We start from the raw sequence: 25,283 nt of genomic DNA, 5'->3' as shown, positions 1-25,283 counted from the left end.
CTAAAATCCTTTTACTATTAGTGCCCGTGTCGGTGTGTCCAGGATGATTACATCATACAAAAAGGAAAATATTTCTCCTATTAAATCCCCCAAATAATAATTAGAATAAACCATACTTGAAAGAGAATATTTTTAATTGGATATTACAAGTCTTCGGAGTATTCATACTAAGATTACTGTACCCAAAAAAAAATACTAAGATTACCAGATAAAGGTTATTATTACTCTAACTAGGTGAAATGGTTATCATAAATTAAGTATATCAATTGTAGGAAATTTTTTTATTAAGGAAGCATATGAACTTTGTACCACACAAATTTTTTCACGTCCAACATATATGTCTTGGCAAGAAAATCATAATACAATCCTAACACGTGGACAGAATCAAAACAGAAGATTAAACTCATCAACTTCAAATTAACGACCAAATATTTTTCAAAATGTTTAAACCTATGATAAACGACTATTTATTCTATGTATAATCTTTTGAAAAATTAAAATGACATCATTGGCCTTAAAACGGAATATCCCTAGTATCATCACTCATAAAAGAGAATACCTTTAGTACTTTTTTTTTTGCCAAACTATATAAATTTATAACGTGTTCTAATTAATAATACAATTTTTTATACTACCAATATATCAAAAGTGTTAAGGCCCTTCGAAGTATTGAGTGCTCTTTTCTATAAAGTGGAGCAAATGATTCTAATAAAATTGCATGGGTTCGGTGGTAAAAAAAATCTGTCAATCTAAAGAATATGATGGATTAAGAGTAAAAAATTTAGAAATATTCAGCCCCAATCTCTTGGCCAATAGAAATGGCATTGTCTTGTTGATTAAAAGTTAGCTTGGTTTGGTTTATTACCTCAGAACATAGATATGAATCCATAATAAGGTGCCTCCCAATGAAGGTGGAAAATACAAAATCTACCTCAATATAGTGACAACATTTGAACAATTTTGCAAGGAAAGTAAGAAACAGGGTGAGTAGTAAGTTTTGGCATGACATATGGCTAGGGAATGCACATCTCAAACATGTTTTTCCTAGAATTTTTCAATTTTCACATGATAAGAATGCACTAATTTTTAGATGGAAAGTGGCGAGGCAATGATTGAATCTAGACAAGGAATTGGAGGAGATGAGATATTCTTGTGGGAGCATGAGTTATTTTCATAACTTTGATACATGATATCCTCGTTTTCACCATGTAAAGATTAAATGATTTCTTAATATAGATTGGTGAAAGTTTGCAATCGTTTTCCACCAGATCTGCATACGATCACTACTTGTCTTCATATTTTGATTTCTCTAACCTTTCTCTTTAAGCTCTGTACAATAATAAACTGTGGAGGTATCTGTGCCTCTTAAGATGAAGGCTTTTTCATGGAGATTGAAGTTGGATAGATAACTTTCTAAGGTGATTCTCTTCAAAAGAGAAATCTTACAAAATGCACATGAAAATTTATGCTCTTTCTATTAAAAAAAACTGTAATCATATTTTTTTCTATGCAAAGAAAATTATATGCTCTACTGTTTATTATGTAAAGAATAAAATAAAAATTATAATAAGAAAATAAGATTAATAGCACCAATATTTTTAAGTATGTTAATTTGTTTTCTCTCTCTTTTAGAAACTCAACCCCCCGCACTCAATACTATACCACGCATCAAACATACGTCATCTCATTTATCTCTCAGAACGTTCATCAAACACCAGGTATGCATCTTATTCAACATTTAAATCTCAACACAAAGGAATCAACAGTAACCTAAGAATTCTTGCATTGCATTCATTACATCAAACACCAGGTATGCATCTTATTCATTGCATTACTATCACTAGCCAAGCAAACAACGAAACTGAGAAATTTGAAGATAACCTGTGTTTAGTGAACGATTCAAAGCAGAGAGATAATGAGGCTGCTTCTTGCCTTTCTTCTGGAAGTTTCACGCCTTTTTGCAGTTCCCTCCCTTTTCACGCCCTTTTGCAGTTCCTCTCCTTTGATGCCCCTTCCTCTACTTCTTTACTTATTTAAAAAACTACACACGCTAAAATACTATTGGTACGTACATGTAACACGTTTTTCATCTATATTTTGTAATGTCGTCCTAATTTTATTCTAAAACTTGTTTATTTTTATTTTCTGAACTTTTATGTGATGAGATACCAATTACGTACCCGTGCTAACTTTTAAAATATAGATTCTCTGGTTTTATTTCAATTTTTTGTTTTTTAATTTTATATTATAATATAAAATTAAAATTTACGTACAGTATATAAAATTCGTACTCCACTACAAATATTAATTAATGTCAAAAGATTATATTCTTCTTCAAATACTTGAAACTATTGTTACTGTTAAAAGTAATTTTATAAAATTAAATCTACTCAAATCTTATTTAATATTAATTATGTTTAGACGATAGATTGCATTTTTTTTATTTTATATTAAGAGTGTAATTTTTCTAATGATTAATTATAAAATTTGATAAATAATTTTGTAATCAATAAAAAATGTAAAATGAGAATTTATAAGTTATATCAAATAAACTTTAAATAAAAATGTTATCTTTTTATTTTTTGCTGATTTAAATAAAATATTATCTAGGCCTTGTCATTTCCAGACTTAGCACTGACGAAATTATAGTTAACATAATATTTTAAGATAACCTAATCATTATATAGAAAATTATTCAAGCTTTTTTTTTTAAAACAGAAAATTGTTGAAGATAAAATGCATGTGTTTCGGTGGTGCTTTTTGTTGTTTAATCTTGCCTTAGAGTTGAGTGGTTGACTGGATGACCAGGGAAATCTTTGGACAGTGATCATGACTCATATAAGAGAGGCATTGAACCTATACAATAAAAAAAAGCCTCTAAACCAAAAGCAGCCAAAATTAAATTGGAATGATAATATTTACCGATATAAATTAATTAATTGTTGTTTGTGTCGAGTTCCATCAAGATCTAATTGACCTATCTCAGCAAAATTTCTAATGTTAAAATTGGAGGAGATACCTACAAAAGGGACTCCAAGTAAGTTAATAATACTTTGAGATGTTTATATATCTATCCTGGGGTAAAAAACGTATTTAGGGATCTTTCCTGTGACTTATATATACATGTATGATATCAAGCTTAACACATTTAGTATGATCCATCATGTTTTTTAGGTATGATTTTTTTATTAAATTTATTAACAAAAAATTCACATAATTAACAAATGTGGTTAAAAATAATAAAAAAATGACAAATGTAATAAAAATAAATTACATGTGTATTATAATTAACTCTAAATTTAAAGACTTAAAACATAATTTTCGTGTCTCATGAAAATATTTTTATTTTTGTTCTGAAAATTTTGTTTAGAAATAATGAAAATATCATTTTTTTAAATCCTACAAATATATGAGATAACTATAATTATTTAAATTAAACCACTGTAACATATATTTTCAATAAATCAAATTAATATATACAAATATTTTAATTTATTTTTAATTTAAAGATAATACGATAACATAAATATAGTAGGATTTCATAGAATTTTTAAACAATATTCTCCATTTATCTTTTTATGAAGATTTTTTTTTATAATAATTAAATCAAAATATATTAGTAATAAATTTTAATTTTTTTACGATATAATTGATTTTACCAACATTCTATAAAAATTCTATAAAAGTTAAACTCTATTATTAAAAACATTTTTTTTTTCAAATTAACTAATATCAAATAATTTATATAAATGTGTTTTATATTTAAATGATAATTATGAAATAATAAAATTAAAATTATGAAATTCATTTTAAAAATTTAGTTTAATTTTTAAATTTTTACCTTTTGAATTCATTATTGTTTATTAATTATTATTTTTTTAATTAAAATATAATTAATAACGCAATATATGTTTTTTTTTAAATATATAAATAATTAAAAAAAAATTTATATTAACATCGGTTTTTTCAAAAACCGATGTTAACATCATTAGTTAACATCGGTTTTTGAAAAACCGATGTTAAGGTGTATACATTAACATCGGTTTTTTGGAAAACCGATGTTAACTAATGATGTTAACATCGGTTTTTCAAAAAACCGATGTTAATGCATACACGTTAACATCGATTTTTTGGAAAACCGATGTTAACATATCACGCGTTAACATTGGTTTTTTCAAAAACCGATGTTAACATCATTAGTTAACATCGGTTTTTTGAAAAATCGATGTTAAGAATAATACTTTATTTACAAATATGTCACTGCGTTTAACTTAACATCGGTTTTGTCCAAAACCGATGTTAATAAATCGATGTTAAAACTACTTTTTTAGTAGTGTAAGCGTACAAAATATGTTCAGAATAAATCCTATAAACCCGGTTCTCATCCTAGCAAGAATGTAGGAATCACATTTTATTTTAAATAAATTCATACAAATATTACTAAATAAAAAAATTCAAATCATTTAACAAAACTCCCGTAGAATTTTAATTTATATATATGATTATTTTTATTTTGAGGCTGACATTTAAGTGTTATGTTTTTCTTCATTATTTTTTATGATAAAACATTTCATTCTTCTTTTATAGTCTTTATTGTGAAGATAATGACATTTTTTTTCTTCATATTTTTAGATAAATATTCCAATTCTCTTTTATAACTATATTTTGGCGATAATTTGTTATTTTTATATTTTTAAACAAATTACTCTAATATTTTTTAATAGTATTTTTCTTTTATCACTCATTATTACTATTGTTGTGACACAACATTATTCATTTTCTAGTCCCCAATAATATGAAATCATGTTCTCCTTTAATGATTCTTAACTACTATTGTTGGTGAGTAACACAATCCATTTTAATTATTTAATAGATTTTTGTAGCATAATTAGTTATATGTTTCTAAAATATATGATTAATGTAGATATTAATTTTTATTATAAATTTATGAAATTTTTTTCTGACATGTAAAATATATAATTGATATTTGTAATTTTGATTTAAAAAAATATTTAGTTTTTTATTTAAATATATTTTCTATTAACATTTTCATAAATTACTAATATAATAATATTTTAAAATTTATGAATATATTATATAAAATGTGATGGGTATATAGTTGCCCTTCTAACTCCATCTCTAGTCACGAATTCAGTTCCAAATTTATGGTTATATAAATAATATTATTGAGAGATTTTAAATAAGGAAATATTAATATCACGATAAATTAATCTTTCCTTCTATCAAAAAGATAAATGGGATAAAAAAAAGTTTCAATATTTAGGTATCTTTAAAATCTCAAAATAAACATCTACTTTTCTGTTTATTTTTTTTATTTCTATCATATCATAATACCTATCATAAAAAAAATGTGTTTGTTTGTATAAAAAAAATAAAAAAATAACAATATATAAAATAATATAAAATTCACATTTTTACATTTTACTTTAATTTAAAACTTGTATCTCAATTCTCTTTTCTTTTGATTTTATTTTCTAAGTGTATAAAATTTTGGTGTCTATTGATCTTTTTCCAAAAAAATAATAGTATTTCCAAATCTATAAACAAGTGCTTCTTCATACACCTCCCACAAGTAGCCTCTAATTCTTCACCCTCATCACACCCCAACTTAAAAAAAAAAAATGTCCCTTCTTTCCTCCGGTGGCTTCTTTGGGCGCAGAAGAAACGAGCCACCACCCCATCAACCAACATGGGACCCCTACCAAGCCCAAGAGCACCACCCACCCCCCTTCATGTCGCCAGTCCTCGACACCTTCCACATAGAGTGGAAGGAGACCCCGGAGGCGCACGTCTACAAGGCGCACCTCCCGAGTTACAAGCGCAACGACGTGCGCCTCGAGGTCGACGAGGACCGTGTGCTCTGCATCGTCTGCGACAAGAGCGTCGAGAAGGAGGAGCAGCGTGAAGGCTGGCACCGCGTCGAGCTCTCTAACGGACAGTTCGTTCAGCGCCTCACTTTGCCTGAGAACTCCATGGTGGACCTTGTTAAGGCCTATATGGATAACGGGGTGCTCACTATCAACGTTCCGAAGAAACACCACAGAGGGGTCAATAACCGTGTTAGAAACATTAACATCTCTTCTCGTCCCTGAGTGTTGTTGTTGTACGTGTGTGCGAGTCTCGTCTCATGAAAGAATTGAAACCTAGCTAATCGCTATTTGTATAAGAAACACGGTCGTCTAAATAAATAAATAAACAATAACAAAAGTTTATGTGTTCAAGTCTATGCAGTAAAAAAATTGTCTATGCTTTTACATATTTTTTAAGGTATTGAAAGTTAATTATAGAAATGACTTTTTTAACAAATTAATGATTTTTTATATTTACATGTCAGAAATTAAATCCATAATCACATATTTAATAAATAAAATTATCTATTAATTATATCATATCTTATCATTCTTTCAACTATATGTTGCATGTATTAGATCAATAATTAGTTTGAGGGATTACCCTTCCAAACACTTTATTATTAACAATATTTTAAAACAAGCAATACCAATTTGCAAAGGCAAAGCAATATTAATAGATTATAGACACTGCTTTGGCGTGTTAAGGCAGTTAATTAGTATTGCTTTTGGTAGTCTTTAATAAAGACAATTAATATACATAAATATTATGTACTATTATACAGTAGATATAATGGAATATCATCTCATAATTGAATTTCTTTCCCATGGGAAACATCGCATGAAAATCTACTTCGTGGTTCTTTAATTTTTTTTTCTATTTAGGTTTCAAAGAAGGTCAAAAGATTGGTGTCTAGAAGCTTAGGCTAAAGTGCAGATCTCAGTAATTAAATGAATATGATTTGGAAATCATTTAATTTTTGAAACGATTTAGTAACACTTATTGTGATGGAGCTGAGAGAAAAACTGAGAAAAGTGAAAGTTTAAAATTGATTAAAGGAGTAAAGGTGTGTTTACTGTTTACAAATTGTTACAAGAGTTTCTATAGAAGTGATATGACTTCATATAACCAATTTTGTATCCAAGTAAGAAACCATATAATTAAACAATATCCACTGATCAACATGTGCGTATTAATAAGTAATGTGGTAATACGCTCCCAAGTTGTAGGATATGTTAATTATATATGCGAGTTCTTGCGAGCTCTCTCTAAGTGTGAGGATGCACGCACTTCGATCAGGACTAGCTAGCTAGTTTCAATACCTCATAATCTACCACTAAGCAGGGAAAACCCTTGTTGAGGGCGAGACCCTTCTAGAAAAGGGTATGTTAGGACTGTTGCGTCATACTAATTAAGCACATAACTTCCTAGAGAGAGTTGGGTTTGAAATCAGTGTAATGGAGCTAAGGATGACCTACTCATGTGTAAGCAAGGACCCTTGATTGGTTTATGGCACTAACACTAAGTGCAACCTTAGTCATCGTGGTAAGTGTGGTCCTTCCAAAGAGGAAGTCTAAGACTCCCAGTGAAGTGGTTCTAAATGCCAGGATTGGCGTTAAATCTGACCCTCTGGAACAACATGTCGAGTTCCATCTTTAAAGTAAATTGTGTTTAATTTATTTTCCGGTACTCTTCTATATTTGCTAACATGAATGTGAAATGACATAATTAAATACCTGTAAATAAGAAATAAGATGTAATAATTATAGTCTTATGGTTAAAAAAATAGGACAATGATATTTTATACAACAGGATTTTTTATATTTTCACTCAGAATATAAAAGATATAATTATTACTATAAATATGAGAAGGGTGGGTATATCTTTCTCTTATAGTTATCCTAATGTGAGAACAAATAACTGGTGCCAAGAACAAAAGACATCATAATAAATTAGGATAATTTTGTCAGTTGAAAAGTTGAAAAACTAAAAGTTAATTGAAAACTTATAAGCTAGTTGTTTTAATTAAAAATATTTGATAAAAATAACTAGTAAATTAATAATAATAATTTATTAGAATAATAATTTTTTAAATTTTGTATTATAAAGTAGTATGGATAAAATTGAGAAAAAGAAGGGAAAAAAACCTAGTAGCTTATAAGATAATTAGCTTATTTTCCAAAAGTAATTTATGAAAAACAAGTTATTAAAATAAGCTCGTGTACTAATCAAGTTTCAAAGTAACTTATAAGTTAGTCAAATAAATTTATATGCTCCTCAAAAGTCTTGCCAAATATATGTTATGTTTGATAAAACTAGTTAATAAGTTAGCTGAAAACTTAATAAGCTACGAGGTCAGGCCTCAAAAACTGAAAGCTAATGATTTAATTGAAAATATTGGATAAGACTAGCTGACAAATGTCAAATGAGTGAAATGACATATTTAATATTTATAATATTTGAATTTTATTTCTAATAACTTATCATCCTAAAAAGTAGGATAATAATTTTTTTATTTAAATATTTTATTAATAATATTATTTTAAAACAAAAATTAAAAAAGTATTGTTTTTTTCCTTAAGCATTCATTTTTTATTTGTACCATAAGAACTTTGATGTGTAGCCAAGCTTACAGCTAGCCTATCACCTAGAGCCAAGCTTCAACTGTGAATTCTCGTCATGTCTAGGCGCCTTATTTCGTCACTGAGATCTAAGTTAGCATCGACAAAGATATCTTCCTTGTGTATGTCTCCTACTTGTACCACTATGAAACAATTGTAAGAGTTAATATTATTCAAAGAACTTCTAACCTGAAGGAGCAATGTATTGATGATAATTGACGAGTTGAATGTTGTTTGTGTTGTATGCGTGTAAGAATGTAAAATTAGATACATGAGTTTTTTTAGACAACAAACTAAAAAGATAAGAATTTTTTTGATTGAAAAAAAGGGTAAAATAGAATTTCGAATAAGATGCTTGATATTTGAAAAGTTTTATTTTAAATCATGGTCTGTTGTCAGTTAAATGATAGCATGTCCCTTAAATATTTGATAACGTGATTTGTGACGGCTCAAAAAATCATCAGTATTTATTTCAAAATCAAATTTAAATTTTCTGATACCACCCGCAAGGTCCACCTCGATTCCTCTGCCAAGAAGAACATGTGAAACTCACGTGTGAAACTCACCCTAGACATTAAAGTCACTTGTTGTGACTTCCACAAAGACTCCTCCACCCTCTGTCTCCATGGCCGCATCATCCAACCCAACCAGCACGTCAACGTCGACTCCTTCCACACCCTCACCCTCGAACCCCACAAAGACTCCTCCACCCTCTGCCTCCACCATGATCCACACCAGATCATACGACACCAACATAAGCGCGTGCATTACACTAGTCAAATGCAATGTCTAAAACGTGAGAACTTGTGTTAGCATTAGCGTGATCACTATCCTAGGGGTTTTCACTCTGAACAACGCCCTCTACTCTCTTTGCATTCTCTCGATTATGTGGTGCACTTTCATCACCTCCTCGGGATCTAGATGCGGCCATGGCCGGATTTGGATCCTGTGTCACGCGTTGCTAGACGAATCCAACTATGTCAATCCTCTAAAGTTGTTTGCTCGACGCGTGAGGTAACTTTGCTGCAACGCCGATAGCTTTATTTTCTGTATAAAAAATGTGTAAGGTTTGTGAGTTGAAGTGCTAATGCCCTGATACTACTATCATGTGTTTGGATTTGATTTGAGAATTGTATGTAGTTTGTAGTAGAATAGATAGAGTTTTGGAATTGAAGAGAAAGGTTGGAGATGGTGTTGGCTTTAGGTTTGAGGATCACAAATGCGTCGAACCAGAACCCCTTCAACAATCGTTGGTAATGTGATGCAATCTCACGCGCGTCCCACACGAGTTTCTTGCACCCCACCACCAGTGACTCCCGCGACACTACACCAGCTTGAACTGCAATCACACTTGCAAGAGGTGCACCCCATCCACGCACGACAACGAGTAGAAGACAAAGGCTGAAGGGTTAATTAGGTGGGTGAAGGGAGGAAGAGAGTTCTCAATATTTGATTTAATTATTTATTTTTCATTTTAATTGATTCTAGCGATTTTAACCGCTAGAAAATTTAAATTTGATTTTGAAATAAATACTGACAGTTTTTAGCCGCCACAAATGACATTATCAAATATTTAACAGACATATCATTACTTAACTAACACTAACGATAGAGATTTAAAACAAATTTTTTCAAATATCAGAAGTTCGATTTGAAGGAAAAATTTATCAGGGATAAAATGCAAAAGTCAAATATATATATATATATATATATATATATATATATAAAATCAAAAATATATTTATGCTAAATAATAAGTTATGCTAAATAATAAGGATAAATTTGAGAAGAAGAAAAAACTAGTATCTTATAAGTTATTTGTCATAAATTACTTCAAATAACTTATCAAAATAAACTACTTGAAGTAACTTATACAAAATAAATTACTAAACCAAACAAATCTATTTCAATCAAAAGAACTTATAAGTTACTCAAAAAGCTTAGTAGTCATATACTGAAATCTACGTATCGTTGCTAGGCTAACGTTGTTAGTAATAAATCATACAAAAAGAGTCACATTGCATATATGTTTGACAATTAGAGTATCACACATTGAATATTTTAATAATAGAAACAAAGTTGAACAAATTAAAAAAATAAATAAAGGAGCCACAAGAATAATAGTGTTATTATTGTTTTTAACTCTTTGCCTCCCCTTATTCCATCCTTCATTTTTTCTATTGAAATAAACACAACATTAGTACAAAAGAGAGAGAATATATTCTGAGCAATACCATAAAATAACATATTACCTTTAATGATGTGTTTATCTAACTATAGTTTGTTTTTTGATTAATTTATAACACTTAAGGTGACATGCATGCACGTATATTATTTAAACTAAAGAGTTTCGGGATACCAAGTCCTCAAAGTAACGATTTACATTGATAAATATGTTGGTATAACACATTAATTCACACAAAGCACAAAAAGCAAACATATAGTAGTATATACGTGTATACGTAAGAATAAATATAAAAAAAAGTTGGGAAAGAGATAAAGAAAATATAAGGAATATTCCTTAATTGGAAAACAAAAAACAAAAAAGATAAAGGGAGAAGTTAATAAAGGAATTGAGTAATTTTTATTTTTTTGTTAAAACTAAGAGTATATTTTTTTAATAAAACATGTAGGCATATGCAAATCTATATCTCATACGATTATTCCTACTCTAACAAATATAAGTCGAAATATTTTTATAATTTTCATCTATTAGAGATTTTCAATAAAATGCAATAACATTAATACTCTAACACCGATTAATTGAAATCAAAATTGTTAAAAAATAAAATAAAAAAACTGTAAAGTATATCATATAAATTATAAACTATCAAAATCAGTCCAAATCTAAACTTTTGTATTAAGAAAAAAAAAGGTGAATTGATGGAGGGTCCCATCCTGCTGAAAATGCTAGAGCTAAAGTGCTAGTTCTTCATAGCTTGCTTTTCCTTTAATTTCCCTTTCGGTTTTCTTGATCACCAAAAATTGTTAAATTTTAATCATAGTACGTATCCGCTTGCTTGCATACGAATTATGGAACAATTTTTATGAACCAGAATCATATGTTCATGTTCAATTCTGTCATGTCCCAACCGACACATAACGTTGCTACGCATACTATATAAACCCTAGTAATCCACGTACCATGTTCATTCCTACGTTATTATTATATTACATATAGTAGTTTTGGACACATTAATATCTATAGTGAGTTACAACAGTTCATTAGTTCAATATGTTTTCAACGGCCACCGCAGACGGAGTTTCGATGCCGTACAATTCCACGGTGGCGACGATGCTGGGGCGACGGCGGATTCCGATACACACGACGTTCTACTGGGGCCACAAGGTGGACATACTTTTCCGGTGCTGGCCCGGGGACAGCACCGCCATGTACGCGGTGGCGCTACTCCTCGTGTTCTTCATGGCGGTGCTGGTGGAGTGGCTCTCGTTCACTAATATAGTGAAGCTCAAGTCCAGAGGCTCAAACGACGTCGTTGGGGGGCTCCTCAAGACGGGGCTATACGGCGTGCGTTCCGGGCTCTCTTATATGGTGATGCTGGCTGTCATGTCGTTTAACGGGGGCGTGTTTGTCGTTGCAATTTGTGGCCACGTCATCGGGTTCTTGATTTTCGGGACGCGCGCTATGAGGAAGAAATCGGATGGATTGGACTCATCGAAACCGTAGGTTGTGCCCGGTTTGGATGTTTGAGAGGATACCGTTGGATATTATCAATAACGTGGATCGTGCGGCTGTGCTTTTTCTGAATTCTTGATAAAAATAAAGGAAGAAAAAGAGTTGAAAACGGTGTGGTTTTGCCTCTTCAATGGTAAACGGCCAAGAAAAAGAAATTGTGCTGGTGTGTGTTTTTGGATGTTAGAATAACGAAACCAACTTCGGGTCTGTGCGTTATTTTGTAATTCCGTTTCATGAAACTGCAAAGAAAATTAAAAAAAACAACAATTAAGTTTTTAGTACTTAAATTATGGAATTTTGAATTTTTAGTCCCTAAACTATTTTTTAAAAATTTGGTTTCTAAAGAATTTTTCAATTATTAAAATAATTTTTATTGTTAATGTCTTTTGTTAAATGATAAAGTGTCATGAAATAAAATGGATTAAATGTCACGTGTATTTCATACTTATTTCACACAAGTTTTATTATATTTAAATAAATAATTATAATATTATGTTATTAAAATGTAAAAGAAAAAAAAGAAGAGTCATTGTTGAATCCTATCACTCTAAGCATCCATAAACTTACAATAACTACTTATGAGGAGATCTATGATGCGAAGTAATAATTTATCTTTCTCATTTATAATCTATAGTAGTATTCATGACCACTTAAGTAGATAGCTAAATGTTTAAGAAAGATTATTTAAAACACATAACCACAATTTTTTTAAAAAAATAATTTAGGAACAATAAATTTAAAACGCCATTTGAGAACTAAAAAACTTAATTAATCCTAAAAAAATTATTGGATGTTTTTCGTAATTCATGCATTAAATAATCATACTAGTCCACCCTTAAAAAAATAATCATACTAGTCCACCCAAACATGCTGGTATAAAACCCGATAGATTGTTTTCTGCCTGCAGATCCAATAAATGGAGAAAAGCTAGATCACATAGCTCTTGAGGAATGCTTTATGTGAGTGTGTTACCTCTTAACTGTAACACTTCAAGTAACGGAAGGTTTTTGGTGATCTCTTTTGGCATAGACCAAAAAAACCTATTGTTTCCTAAAGAAAGAGTTTTCAGATTATTACAATGTTGAAAGGCTGAAGACAAATCTACTGAGAGATTATTGTTGCTCAATTCTAGGATATAAAGTGAAGGCAGAGAGCATATTGAAGTTGGAATTCCACCTGACAAACTTTTGTTGGATAGATCAATGATGTTTAATGATTCTTGCATACTCGTCCAAAACACAGGGATAAATCCTGCGAAATAATTGTTAGATAAATCAAGTTATGACAAATCTTGAATCCTATTTATGGATTGTGGAATGCTCCTATTCAGATGGTTATTTGAGAGACCCAAGAACTCCAAATTTGACATTTCTTCACCAATATTAGCTGGCTCTATGACAACAAGTTGTTCCTCAGATCGAGAGCATACACACTAGACCAAATTAAGTGGGATTGATCCCTTGAACTGATTGAATGCAAGGTTAACCTCAGGAAAATTCCAGGAAGATAAGTTCAATATTTTGGGAAGGTAACCACTTATTTTGTTGTGAGAAAGATCTAGCACAAAAATTTTGAAGGACATGTTGTAAAGCCAACGAGGTATCTCTCCACAAATTTCAGCATTTTCTAGCGTTAATTCAGTCAACAACGTTAGGTTTCTGAGCCAGTTAGGAAATGTAGGGCCGACTTGACAATCTGTAATTTTCACAATTTCCAATTCCTTAAATGGTGGAATCCAGTCTTGTGTCATTTCGAAGGCAAATGAGTTCAATTTAGATGATACAAAGAAACTAGGTTTGTGAGATTATGGGAATGAATATTTGTCATTGTGCCTTCCCAGTAGTTGTGGAGTAAATTTAGAGTATGCAACTGGGTTAGTTGACCAATACTTTCTGGAATTTCTCCATTCATCGTGTTGCCTTCTAATTTCAGAGAACCTAGATTTGATAAGTTTCCTATTGATGCTGGTATTGGACCTAAGAGTGAGTTGCTAGACAGATGAAGACTACTATATAGACTGTTTGAATTGCCCTACCGAATTCAACAATTTCCCTGTCAGGTGATTTGAACTTAAATCTAAAAACTCTAGAGTTTGGTTGCTACAGGATGATGACAAGGTATCCAACATCTGAGTTATATCACCAGTGAGACCATTATTGGACAGGTCCAGGTTCTGAAGCTTGCAAAGATTCCCTCTCTGAAGCACAGGAAGGGGACCTCTAAGAAATGAAGAATAAATATTAAGTTTTGTGAGATTACTCATATTGAACATCCATGAAGGTATAGAGGAATTAAAAGGATTCATAGATAGATCAAGCACGGAAAGTGGTGATGAAATATTTTGAAATGGAAGAGATGGAGGGAGAGTACAAGAGCCTTAATGCTGCTAGCAGTACTCTTTGCATTAAGGAAGAGAGAATGACCCTCCTTAAAATAAAAAAAAGATCTCAAGGATCCTGGCAATTGCCTCTCTTCATGGGTTGGGAAGGATTGTTGTAATTGGAAAGGTATACAATGTGACAATCAAACTGGTCATGTTCTAAAGCTTGATCTCCAGGAAGCACAGAGTTTCTGCACCACATTGTGTCCCTTAGGTGGTGAGGTAAACCCTTCAATTACAGACTTGAAGCATCTGAATCACTTGAATCTAGGCAACAGTAACTTTGAAGGTATCCCCATTCCAAAAATTTATTGGTTTTCTCAATATGCTGCGTTACCATGACCTATACCAGGCAAAATTTTCTGGAATGGTCCCTACTCATCTTGGCAATTTGTCAAACTAGATTTAAACCTGTGCGTTGCGCGGATGATTTAATTGTTTTTTCTCCTAATAAAGGAATTATTTTATTATTCTTATAATAGGAGAGATATGAGTTTTGTGTATGAAATGCAATAAATATTGTAGCAATTTATGTGATTTAGCTTCACTAAAGGACTAAAGGTAAATGATGTAAATGACTTAAGAAAATTTTCAGACCCCCTCATCTTCTTAGCCTGCAATAAATTAGCTATATTTCACATTACTTAAGTCATTCTAAATACTTGGTATATAAATTTAAAATTTTGATATTTGATAATATTAAAATGTAAAATGTTATACTTGTATCTAGTTATTTGATCGACATTGATGGATTTAATCTCACTTACAATTTCACCATAACAACCTGTGTTTGGAGTGAATAAAAATTGTCTTAATTATTTGACTGTCATAATAGTTATTTGACTGTCTTAATTATATGGGTAACTCATCCACGGAAATTAAGAACTAAATATATGAAAATGTAGCAGTACATACGAATGGAGACATGAAAGAATGTCCATATGAATTGATATTAGGGATTATAATCCCAGCTTTTGAAGGTAGTTTGGGCAAATGGAAAGCTACCATCCAACACCAGCTCATTGGTGACTTGCTGAAAATGTTCATTGTTTTCCTAAGCTTGTGGCCTTGTTAGTTCTGGTTGCTCAGTGAGGGTGGTCATTTTCTTTTATTTTGCTGTATAATATGGCCAACAACAGAAGCCAAAATGCTAGGAAAGGAAATCCTAATGAAATTGCTATGACTGAACTGATTGTGTGGAATGGGGTATATATAGTTTTGTAATCAAGAACTAAGCACTTGCATATAATAATAATAATAATTTTTTTTTTGCTAAGGCAACTAGTCCCCTGGCTTCCATTTTGTTGGGGTTACAACCTTGAAGTTTGAGGACTTTTGCCATGACTTCATCACCTTCAACACTTCATCCATGTTCCTCCTAGTAGTTGCAGGTAGAGAAATCTAGCTTGATCTACAACACTCACCAATTAATATGTTAGCCTCACTACTGAAAAAGGAAATTAAAAAGCAGCACTTTCATTAATTTATTTAGTCAAAGAAAAACTTGCACTTTCTTCTCTAAACCACAATATGAAGATCCCTTGAGGATAGTTTGCGAGTGGAGTCTTTCCCAACAGGATAATAGCCAAACACTCTTCAGTTTTTTTTTTTTTTCCTGATCAGCCTCACTTTTGCTAAGCTTAGTGCTACAAACTACAAACTGGGGTGAAATCACGTTAACGTACATGTACAATTGTGCATGCAGGAGAAGGCAAGTTAGTCACCAAAACCATCAAACAGGAAACTAATAAATAAACAGAAAGAAAGAAAACACATACATGACTCACCACTGGCGGACTTACATGGTTGTGTTGTACCCCCTCATTTTTTAAAATTCATTAAATTTGTAAATAAAATCTTATATTTTTATATTTTATTTTATTTTATTTATATTTATATAATTGAATCCACTGATTTTATTTTTTATAATTTGCACCCACTGACTTAGGGTCTTGGATCTGCCACTGTGACTCACTCCTGCACTGAAATAGAGGAGAATAAGAAATATTTCCATGCAACACAAGAATTTACCCTTAATCAACCTTGCTAAGTGACTTGCAACTTGACTCAGGAATTTAACATAAAAGATAACAGTTAATGTACCGCGCCTTGCATTTTGTAGGGAGAAAAGTAGAAATTGGCATGTAATGTTCTAAGCTTAGTATCAGAGTTATAACTATAAAGAGATATAATGGGTACGTAGCTCTTGTATGATTTCTTGCGCTTGCCTCAGCAGCTCAGCCTTATATTCAACACAGGTTATTCAGCCTCAATCAAAAGGTGCAGTGGTTCATTCAAGTGCTCATAGCCTGGCCTTCCCTTAACAGCTCTTCCTTTAGATTATTAAAGGTAGAATATTACAATTAAAAACAATATATTTAGTGAGGAAAAACAAAAAAGTAAGGAACTCTACCAAAAAATTGAAAGGAGAAGCACAATAAATTAGATTCCGAGGAGTTGCAACTTGCATTTGGATAACCATCATTAGCAAAATCCAAGCACAATGTCCTCTTCACAATTTGAGAACTTGGGACACCTGGTGCTATTTGCCAATCCATGTTTAGTCCCTCCCTGCACTCCAGCTAACCCCTGATGTAAGATTGGACTTAACCTCTTAACAAATGAAATGACTAAAGGTTGAAAAGAAGAAATGATGAATAAAATGGAAGAGGAATAGTGATACAAGATAGAAAGAAGTAATAAATCAAGTTATAACTTTTCTGTTTCAAGAGAAATAGATTAAGCAAACCAATGTGAATTTTCAAATTATGTAAATTAAGATAACCATCATTAGCAATATCCAATTAGGACAAAAAAGTGAAGCAATGGTTAATTTAAACTTTTGTATTAAGACAAAAAAGTACCTATTGATTTTTTGGAATGGTTATTTGAGTCATATCTGGTTGTTGGAGTTAGGTTTCCCTGGTGATGCTGTGTTTAGTTGAGTGGGCTGGGAGATTAGTTTCCTAGATGTAACGCACTTTTTGTGGGGTGAACTGGTGTGCTTGCAATTGTACAATATGCAAGCCATGATCCTGAGGTGTTCCTTTTCCAAAATGTTGGGAATGGATCGCCTGTGGCAGCATCTGATGATACATTTGCTATCCTTGAGGCTGCATCATTTGCTTCCTGGCCTGATGTAACCCAAGTTGTGACTGATTTGCAGAGTGAATGGAAATAACACACTATTGGGAGAGTTGAGAGTTACAAAATTTTAATATCAGTTAAACATGTAACGTGGCAATATTGGCATGCAAGCATACTATTTTGTGACTCAGAAATTATATATTATAAATAGATAAATAGATTTGCATTATCTTGATATCTCAACAATTGATTCACTTTGGGTCAAAGGTGTAAGTTGGCTCTCTGCTCTGTCTTCACTTCAGTATCTTCACATGGATCATGTTAACATTACCATGACTTGTTTCAAGCTGTGAATATGATGCCATCTCTGTTAGAGTTACATTTGCGCTCATGCAATCTTCATATTGATCTCCCTCCATCTTGTCCATTTGAAAATATTACATCACTTTCAGTGCTTGATCTATCTAAGAATCCTTTTAATTCTTCAATACCTTCATGGCTGTTCAATATGAGTACCTCACACTTATTGATCTCTCTTTTTCATCTCTAAGAGGTCCCCTTCCTGTGCTTCGGAGAGGGAATCTCTGCAAGAGTCAGAATCTTGAAATCAGGAACAATGATCTAACTGGTGATATAACTCAAATGTTAGATTCAGAATCTGGACATAAGGAATAATGAAGTCTCGAGCAACTGGGAAATTGCCCCATTCTATAGGGAAATTCAATAGTCTGAATGATCTTGATCTGTCAAGCAACTCACTCTCAGATCTTATACCAACATCAACAGGAAACTTATCAAATCTACGGTCTCTGAACTTGGAAGGCAACATGTTGAATGGGAAAATTCTAGAAAGTATTGTTATACTATTCCAGTTGGAACATCTACATCTACTCCAAAACAACTGGGAAGACACGATGACAAGTATTCATGTCCATAATCTCACAAACCTATTCAGTTTGTCTGTATCATCTAAAAACAAACTCATTTGCCCTCAAAAAGACACAAGACTGGGTTCCACCTTTTATGCATTTGTTTCAATGGACAATTCGCGATTTTCAAGTTGACCCTATATTTCCTAAGTGGCTCAGAAACCAAACATTCTTGATGTATGTGATCCTCCAAAATGCTAGAATTTCTGGAGAGATACCCCGTTGGCTTTACAAGATGTTCTCCGAAATTCGAGAACTAGATCTTTCTCACAACAAAATAAGGAACCACAAGAAAATTAATTACTCCACCGCATCATTACTACACCACCACATCATTACTTAACAGAAGAATTTATCTGTAATGACTAAACATATAGACAGATGAAAACATTAATAACTAAGACGGGTCAATTTTTTTTTCAGGAACTACAAGTAAAAACTCGAAAAAGTTCAAGAACAAAAAATATAGTTAATCCCATAAATAATAGATGTTATATGAATTTTAAACATGTAATTAAAAGTCATGTAGTAATACTTCATTGAAGTATTGTACAACAGAAAATCGCAAATAAGATTTGAGATAAAATTGTTAGAAAAATATTCTTTCAATTGTGACACGAGATAGATTGTTTCAAAATTATTAAATTCATGTGAAAGATGATGCTAAAGCAAAAGACATTACAGCATAAAATGATAATAAAAGAATGCAAGTTTGCCAATCTACTGTTAAAGAGTATTCAATAGCATCATAAAATGGTAATAACTAAAGAGGATGAGAATACAAGCAATAATAAATCAGAGCCAAATTCTAAACCATGCAACTTCATTAGGACCATCATAGAAAGCCACTGAACCCAATCCTAAGCCTCCAACATTGGACTAATGCTGGTTTCTTTTGTTCATAATTTGGAGGGTATAGTCTCAGATATTCAAAACCCATGTGTAAACTATCTTCCATTTTTCCCCATGTCTTTAGGCATATTATTCATTTCTATTTGGATTTTCTTTTCATAGCTCAGCCTTCTTATTTCATTCTTTACATCTTACCTAGACCTGTTAACCATAACTGAATTGCACTAAACCCTTAATAGCTGAACTACTTATAAACAAAAATGCACGGAACTATTCTATTATCAAAACAATTCACTAACTGAACCAGTGTAAGAACATACTTCAGTGAACCACTGAAGCTTAACTTCTTTGCTAAGATGAGAGAAAGTTGTCTGGGGAGCTAGGTGTCTCTTTGGTCTGTATAAGATTAAAATGAGTGCTGTTGAATTTTGTTGAGGGAGATGTCTCACTGTCTCCTCAGTCCTTGTTCTAATATCAAATCTAATTCGTATGTTTTGGTCTCTTTTTATTTTTTGATAAACTCTTTTTCTTTTTTTCTTTTCCCTGTTTTTCATACAATTTAATAATTTTACAATCTTTTAATTCGGTTTGACAAAGGTACGAAATTTTCTGTAAACAAAAAACAAAAAATGTAATTTTCTTATAATTTTATTATGTTCTATAATTAAATAATAACAGATGAATCTCAAGCATAAACTATAAGTTCTTGAAGTTATCCAGTTTGGTTCAGTTTTCTAAAATAGAATCGGTTCACTGAACTTATAAGAAGATCGGTTCAGTTCGGAATTGAAAACAAATGGTTCAGTTCGATTCTTCAGAATCATTTTTTCAGTGTGGTTCAATTTTGTCTCAACCAAACAACCCTAATGATCTTACCTTCGCATGGCTGATCATATCAATTATGATACGCACAATAAAGACACTTCGTTTTTTGGTACATGAAACTAATTAACTGCATATTATTGTTCCATATCACACCTAAAAGGAAAAAAAACACATAATGATAAAAAAAAAAACCTTAGTATTTGCATCTTTCCATGAATTAAATTAAAATGTTACTTTGTTGAAGGTAAATTAAAATTATTCACCCGGTCTTTTAACTTTATTTTACTTTACAATTTGATACTTTGTTTATTAAAAGTTGTAAAATGATTCCTTAAGTAACGTCCATCAAGCTGGCAAAAAAAATAAATACCATTGATAATTTTTTTATGCAATTTTTAAAATTTTTTTATTGATTCAAAATATAAAACTTATTTCATTAAATTTACTTACATGAAAATTATGAAATTCAACTAATATTTTCAAAAAAAAAATGAAAACAAATAAAGTAAAAAAGTGTCCAGAAGAAACTGAAGAGGTAAAAAATCTAATATCATATTTTTTAATTTATTGCCCCTGAGATTCATCTTCCATGATATTTTCACAATGTTTATGATCTTTTTTATTTTGGACATTAATTGATTTTTCATAGTTTTAGGTAGATTAATCTAATGTGACATGTTTCATATTTTAAAATTAATAAAAAATATTCAAAAAATGTTTCCCAAATTGAAAATAATTAGCATTTCGAAAAGGATAGATGTGTAATTAAAGATATTACTTTAAGAGATCAATTTATATTTTTTTTAATAAATAAATGACTAAATTTTAACTTAAAATGAAGGTTTAAAATGTAGTTTTGGTTATCTATTTTTTAAAATTCACAATTTTGATCCCATATGTTATAACGGTAACATCCTATTTTTTTCGTAAATAAATTTAAAAAGTTTTTTAGTAAAAATAAATAAATAAATAAATATAAAGCAAATAATAGGCTGAGTACCCTAGGTATAAAATAGCTATGTTAAGTGAGGTGCCTCGTTTTCGCCTCATTCCCGTTTTTCTCTTTTCTCCTCTTACCATCCTCTCTTTCTCCCGCAGACCACCAAACCTATCTCAAATAAACAACGATCTTGGATCCATTCATCGTCGGATCGTCGTGAAATTTAAGCATCGGGTTCGCAACAAAAGTCTGAGCATTCCCACCGTTGGGAATTTTGATATCATGTCTGTGCTGAGAGGAATACTCTTCGCATCGTAGTCTTTTCATTTTCCGCAGAAACCCAGAGTTATCTCGGTAAAACTACGATTCCAGTTTCGTTAACCGTTGGATTATCGTGAAATTTTGATATGTTGTACAAGATCCAATTACGCACATCTCCACCATTGGGATTTGAAAAAAAAATATCTGTGAAGGGAGAAATATGCATCGCACGAAGCAATACAAAATAGAGGCTTCAATCCCTTCTCTTTCTCTCTAACGTTTGGAAACTCTATTAGAATAATGAGAAAAAAATTGAGGAATCTCAAAAAATTGCTAGAGATGCCACTATCGCTTTCAAGTGTTTTTGTCATTTTTGATTCTATCCTTATAAGTTTATATTAATTGCATGATGTTTGTCTATTTCATTTACCTCACTGATTTAACAAAACATTTTGTAAATTTTGACGGCCTTGTTTCGAGCTGAATATATTTTTAATAAGTTTTAATTGATAATATTAAATTGAATGTGGATCTTGTATCACGTGAATTTTATTTACCGGTTTTTTTATATATTTTATTTATGTATATATATATATATATATCGGGGTAGAGGGTGTCACAATAACATAGACATTTAGTCCTCTATTTTTTAATATTTACAATTTTAATTAGTTCTCATATTTTTAAATAGAGATATTTAGTTCTTTAATTTTGTAAAATCTATAATTTTGGTCTTTCAAATTTCAAAAGTTTGATTAGTAAGAAATTAGCTTGATATGACTCATATTTAGTGACATGAAATGAGATAGTTTATTTAATTCACATGATAGTCAACGTACAAAAAATGAATTATTAAGATTATGTTTAGAAAAATTAGCTAAACAACTAGCTGCTTGTTGGAAGTTGAAAAACTTGATTAAATTGTAAGTGTTCGATAAACTAGTTGTTGAAGTAATTAAAAAGTGTAAAATAACTGAAAATTAATTAAATCATGATTTATTTTTAAAATGTGACAAGAAAAATAAATAAATATATCAAGAACAAAAGTTGAAGAAAATATATATAAAAAATTAAAAGTTAGCGTTTTAAAAAAAACACTAACCAAATGAATTTTAAAAAATGTTAAAAGCTACTAAAAATATTTGTTTATCGAATAACCAAATGAATTTTTCAGCGGATAAAAAAAACTAAAATATAATTAAAATGTCTTATTGAACATAACTTAAAAATAGTTGAAATGGGTTTAACATAACCTAAATGTCTCTATTTTATAGGAGGGGACTAAAATAATAATAAATGGAAGGAAGGATAAGTTTTACTTCATTATTACAGTTTTTTAGCATTATTGTCAGACAAAAAACAAAACGGCTAAGGAAATTAAAGCAAAACAGGGTACCTCTTCTAATAAAGCCGTGATGATAAAATCTTTTATTCTTTATTTTTTGGCATTATTGTCAAACAAAAAGCAAAACGGCTAATGAATATAATGCAAAACGGGGAACTTCCTTGTCCGAATAGTACGGTCACAATGATCAAATTCAAGGTAGGCCATTGGTAGCATTAACCATTTTGGTAAATTATTAGCAAGTAATGGGCCAGTATAACTTTTGTTATGTTATGACTACTTTCTCTACTCTAACAAGTGCATCCATCTCGTGAACCTGAATTTGGATCTTCTACCGACTGCATTCACGTGACACAACTTAGTGCAATAGTGAGTCAACGTGAAACTACAGTGGCTAAATAAAATGCAAATAATTAATATTTCCAACAACATTAAAAACCACTATAAATTAACTTTGTTGGGGCAACATAGTAGCACCTTGTTAAGGAGAGAATATAGTATGGCACAATCTAGTGGCAAAAAATTGGTTGAGTGGCTGGTTGCAGCATTATTGTTCATTGCCTTGTTGAGTGGTAGTGCACATGCTGTTGCAATATGTAACATTGACTCAAGTCAACTGAACTTGTGTCGTGCTGCAGTTACTGGTCAAAACCCTCCACCACCTGATGAGAAATGCTGTGCAGTTATTCGCCAGGCCAATTTGCGTTGCCTCTGCAGTTACAAGTCTATCCTACCTTCATTTGGAATTAACCCCAAAAATGCTTTGGCCTTGCCTGCTAAATGTGGTCTACAATTGCCTCCTAATTGTTGAGGTAATCATGTATCTTTATCCTGAATACTGAATGCGCATTGAACATATTGATTACTTTTAGGGGTGATCATGACAGGTTTAATTATGTTTATATTCAATTTGAATTTTACACAAGATCGTTAATTCATTATTCTTGTTAGATTTCATCTTAAAATCAAGATCATTAATTCATTATTCTTATTAGATTTCATCTTAAAATCAATATATAAGTGAGTATTTGCAATGAAAGTTAAGGCGAGGTCTCAAAATCAGAGTTTATTCTGATATCATGTTAGATTTCATCTTAAAATCAACTGAGATTAAATGAAATTGTCCAATAGATATACATTGTACTCCAAAGAATGAGACGGCAGATGTAAAATTTGAGTATTTTTCAACAATTTTAACCAGACCATAATTCAATTAAAACCCACTAATATATGGACAAAATATTATATTATTAATATATAATTATTTTAAAAAGTTATACATTTTAAAAGAGTATAGTAGTATAACACTAAAATTAGGTTTGTAGAACTCGAAAAATATCTCAAACTCGTCTTCAAAATATATAGGGTCTAGTTTTTTAAACTTAGACTTGTAAAAAATCCTGAACACCCCCATATTACTTTTGCTTATATTTGACAGGATAAAGTTTCATTTTTGCAGTGCTGTGAAGCAGTTAACGAAGGTCAAGTTCATTACAAGCACCTTAATTAGTAGTCTTCAATTGCTTTCAGGTGTTTTACTAACACTGAAGATAAATTTTAAGACAGGATTTGATGCCCCTCAAATAACGGTGCAGTTGGTTTTAATCAGTGTCTTGTGTCCAAAAGTTTGTGAGCAGATGTGTAGAGTATTAGTGTTTGATGTACAGGAATACTTTGTATCTGTACTTTTTTTCCCTCCATGTCTATGTCTACATTATAATATGTTTAATAAAGTTTCTGGTTTTGGGGCTCTGAACTCTCTGGAAAATCAATAAATGAAACAGCCAGTATATACGTCTTTTAGTAATATGTTTAATAAACAGACAGAATACATAAACTTGCAAGAAACTCTTCAATGAGACACCATAGTAATAATAATAATTAATAAATATAAACACGAGACAGATAGTAATCGTCTCCATCACAACATTTCTCAATTAGTAATGGTCACCTTCACAACAGTTATCCTTTAGTAAAGAAAGAAAAAGAAACATTTCAAGTATAAAAAAATATAAATGAAATTATAAAAAAGAAATAAAAGAAAATAGTAACACTATCTTAGCAAGAAGGGTGCTAATAATATAGACGTCTTTTATAATTGATTTTTTTTTAGGAAAATGAAAAACACAAAGTTTCTTAGTTTTTGTTTTATTTAAACACTAGCAAATACGCTGTAACGCTGGTGTGTGTTTGTTTTGTTATGATTACTTTCACTATTATAACAAGTAGATGCATCTCGTGAACTTCTACCGAATGCACTCACAACTCACAAGACACGCCTAACCTTAAGTCAACGTGAAAAAATGGACATAATTATTTCAGCAATATTCTCAACATCATTACAAATTAACTTTTTGAGACAACATTGTAGACCACCAAACAATACTCAGAACCTGGTCAAGGAGAGTATGGTACAGTGGCCAAATTTTAGTGCAGTGGTTGGTAGCAGCACTGCTAATTAATTGTCTTGTTGGT

At 31.0% G+C, this 25,283-nt stretch overlaps 3 protein-coding genes, 1 non-coding gene and 1 pseudogene across 4 annotated transcripts; 3 read left to right on the top strand and 2 right to left on the bottom strand.

Annotated features, from left to right (window-relative positions):
- Nucleotides 1-4,099: 4,099 nt before the first annotated feature.
- MIR4359B (microRNA MIR4359b) lies at nucleotides 4,100-4,166 on the bottom strand. The gene has a single exon (NR_126602.1). It is a non-coding gene; the product is annotated as a microRNA MIR4359b (primary transcript).
- A 1,268-nt stretch (nucleotides 4,167-5,434) lies between these two features.
- Nucleotides 5,435-6,113, top strand: LOC100788881 (18.1 kDa class I heat shock protein). Its single transcript, XM_003530194.3, has one exon. It carries the CDS (start codon nucleotides 5,643-5,645, stop codon nucleotides 6,111-6,113), a length of 471 nt encoding a protein of 156 aa, XP_003530242.1. The 5' UTR covers nucleotides 5,435-5,642.
- Nucleotides 6,114-11,516: 5,403 nt separating this feature from the next.
- Nucleotides 11,517-12,476, top strand: LOC100788354 (copper transporter 6). Its single transcript, XM_006583544.4, has one exon. The coding sequence runs from the start codon at nucleotides 11,728-11,730 to the stop codon at nucleotides 12,178-12,180; it is 453 nt and encodes a 150-aa protein (XP_006583607.1). The 5' UTR covers nucleotides 11,517-11,727; the 3' UTR covers nucleotides 12,181-12,476.
- A 560-nt stretch (nucleotides 12,477-13,036) lies between these two features.
- Nucleotides 13,037-18,075, bottom strand: LOC102661768 (receptor-like protein EIX1; annotated as a pseudogene).
- A 5,215-nt stretch (nucleotides 18,076-23,290) lies between these two features.
- LOC100305686 (uncharacterized) lies at nucleotides 23,291-24,562 on the top strand. The gene is given in 2 exon segments (NM_001248359.1): nucleotides 23,291-23,620; nucleotides 24,268-24,562. A coding segment is annotated over 1 exon segment (312 nt). The 5' UTR covers nucleotides 23,291-23,307; the 3' UTR covers nucleotide 23,620; nucleotides 24,268-24,562.
- Nucleotides 24,563-25,283: the final 721 nt, after the last annotated feature.

This window comes from Glycine max, chromosome 7, assembly GCF_000004515.6.
Source record: "Glycine max cultivar Williams 82 chromosome 7, Glycine_max_v4.0, whole genome shotgun sequence".
Classification (NCBI taxonomy): domain Eukaryota; kingdom Viridiplantae; phylum Streptophyta; class Magnoliopsida; order Fabales; family Fabaceae; genus Glycine; species Glycine max.
Note: the sequence above shows the minus strand (reverse complement) of the source record. Positions and strands in the feature narration are given on the sequence as shown.

What these genes read in the sequence shown, in the direction of transcription:
- LOC100788354 (XM_006583544.4), top strand. Translation starts at nt 11,728, where the DNA reads ATGTTTTCAACGGCCACCGCAGACGGAGTTTCGATGCCGTACAATTCC.
- LOC100788881 (XM_003530194.3), top strand. Translation starts at nt 5,643, where the DNA reads ATGTCCCTTCTTTCCTCCGGTGGCTTCTTTGGGCGCAGAAGAAACGAG.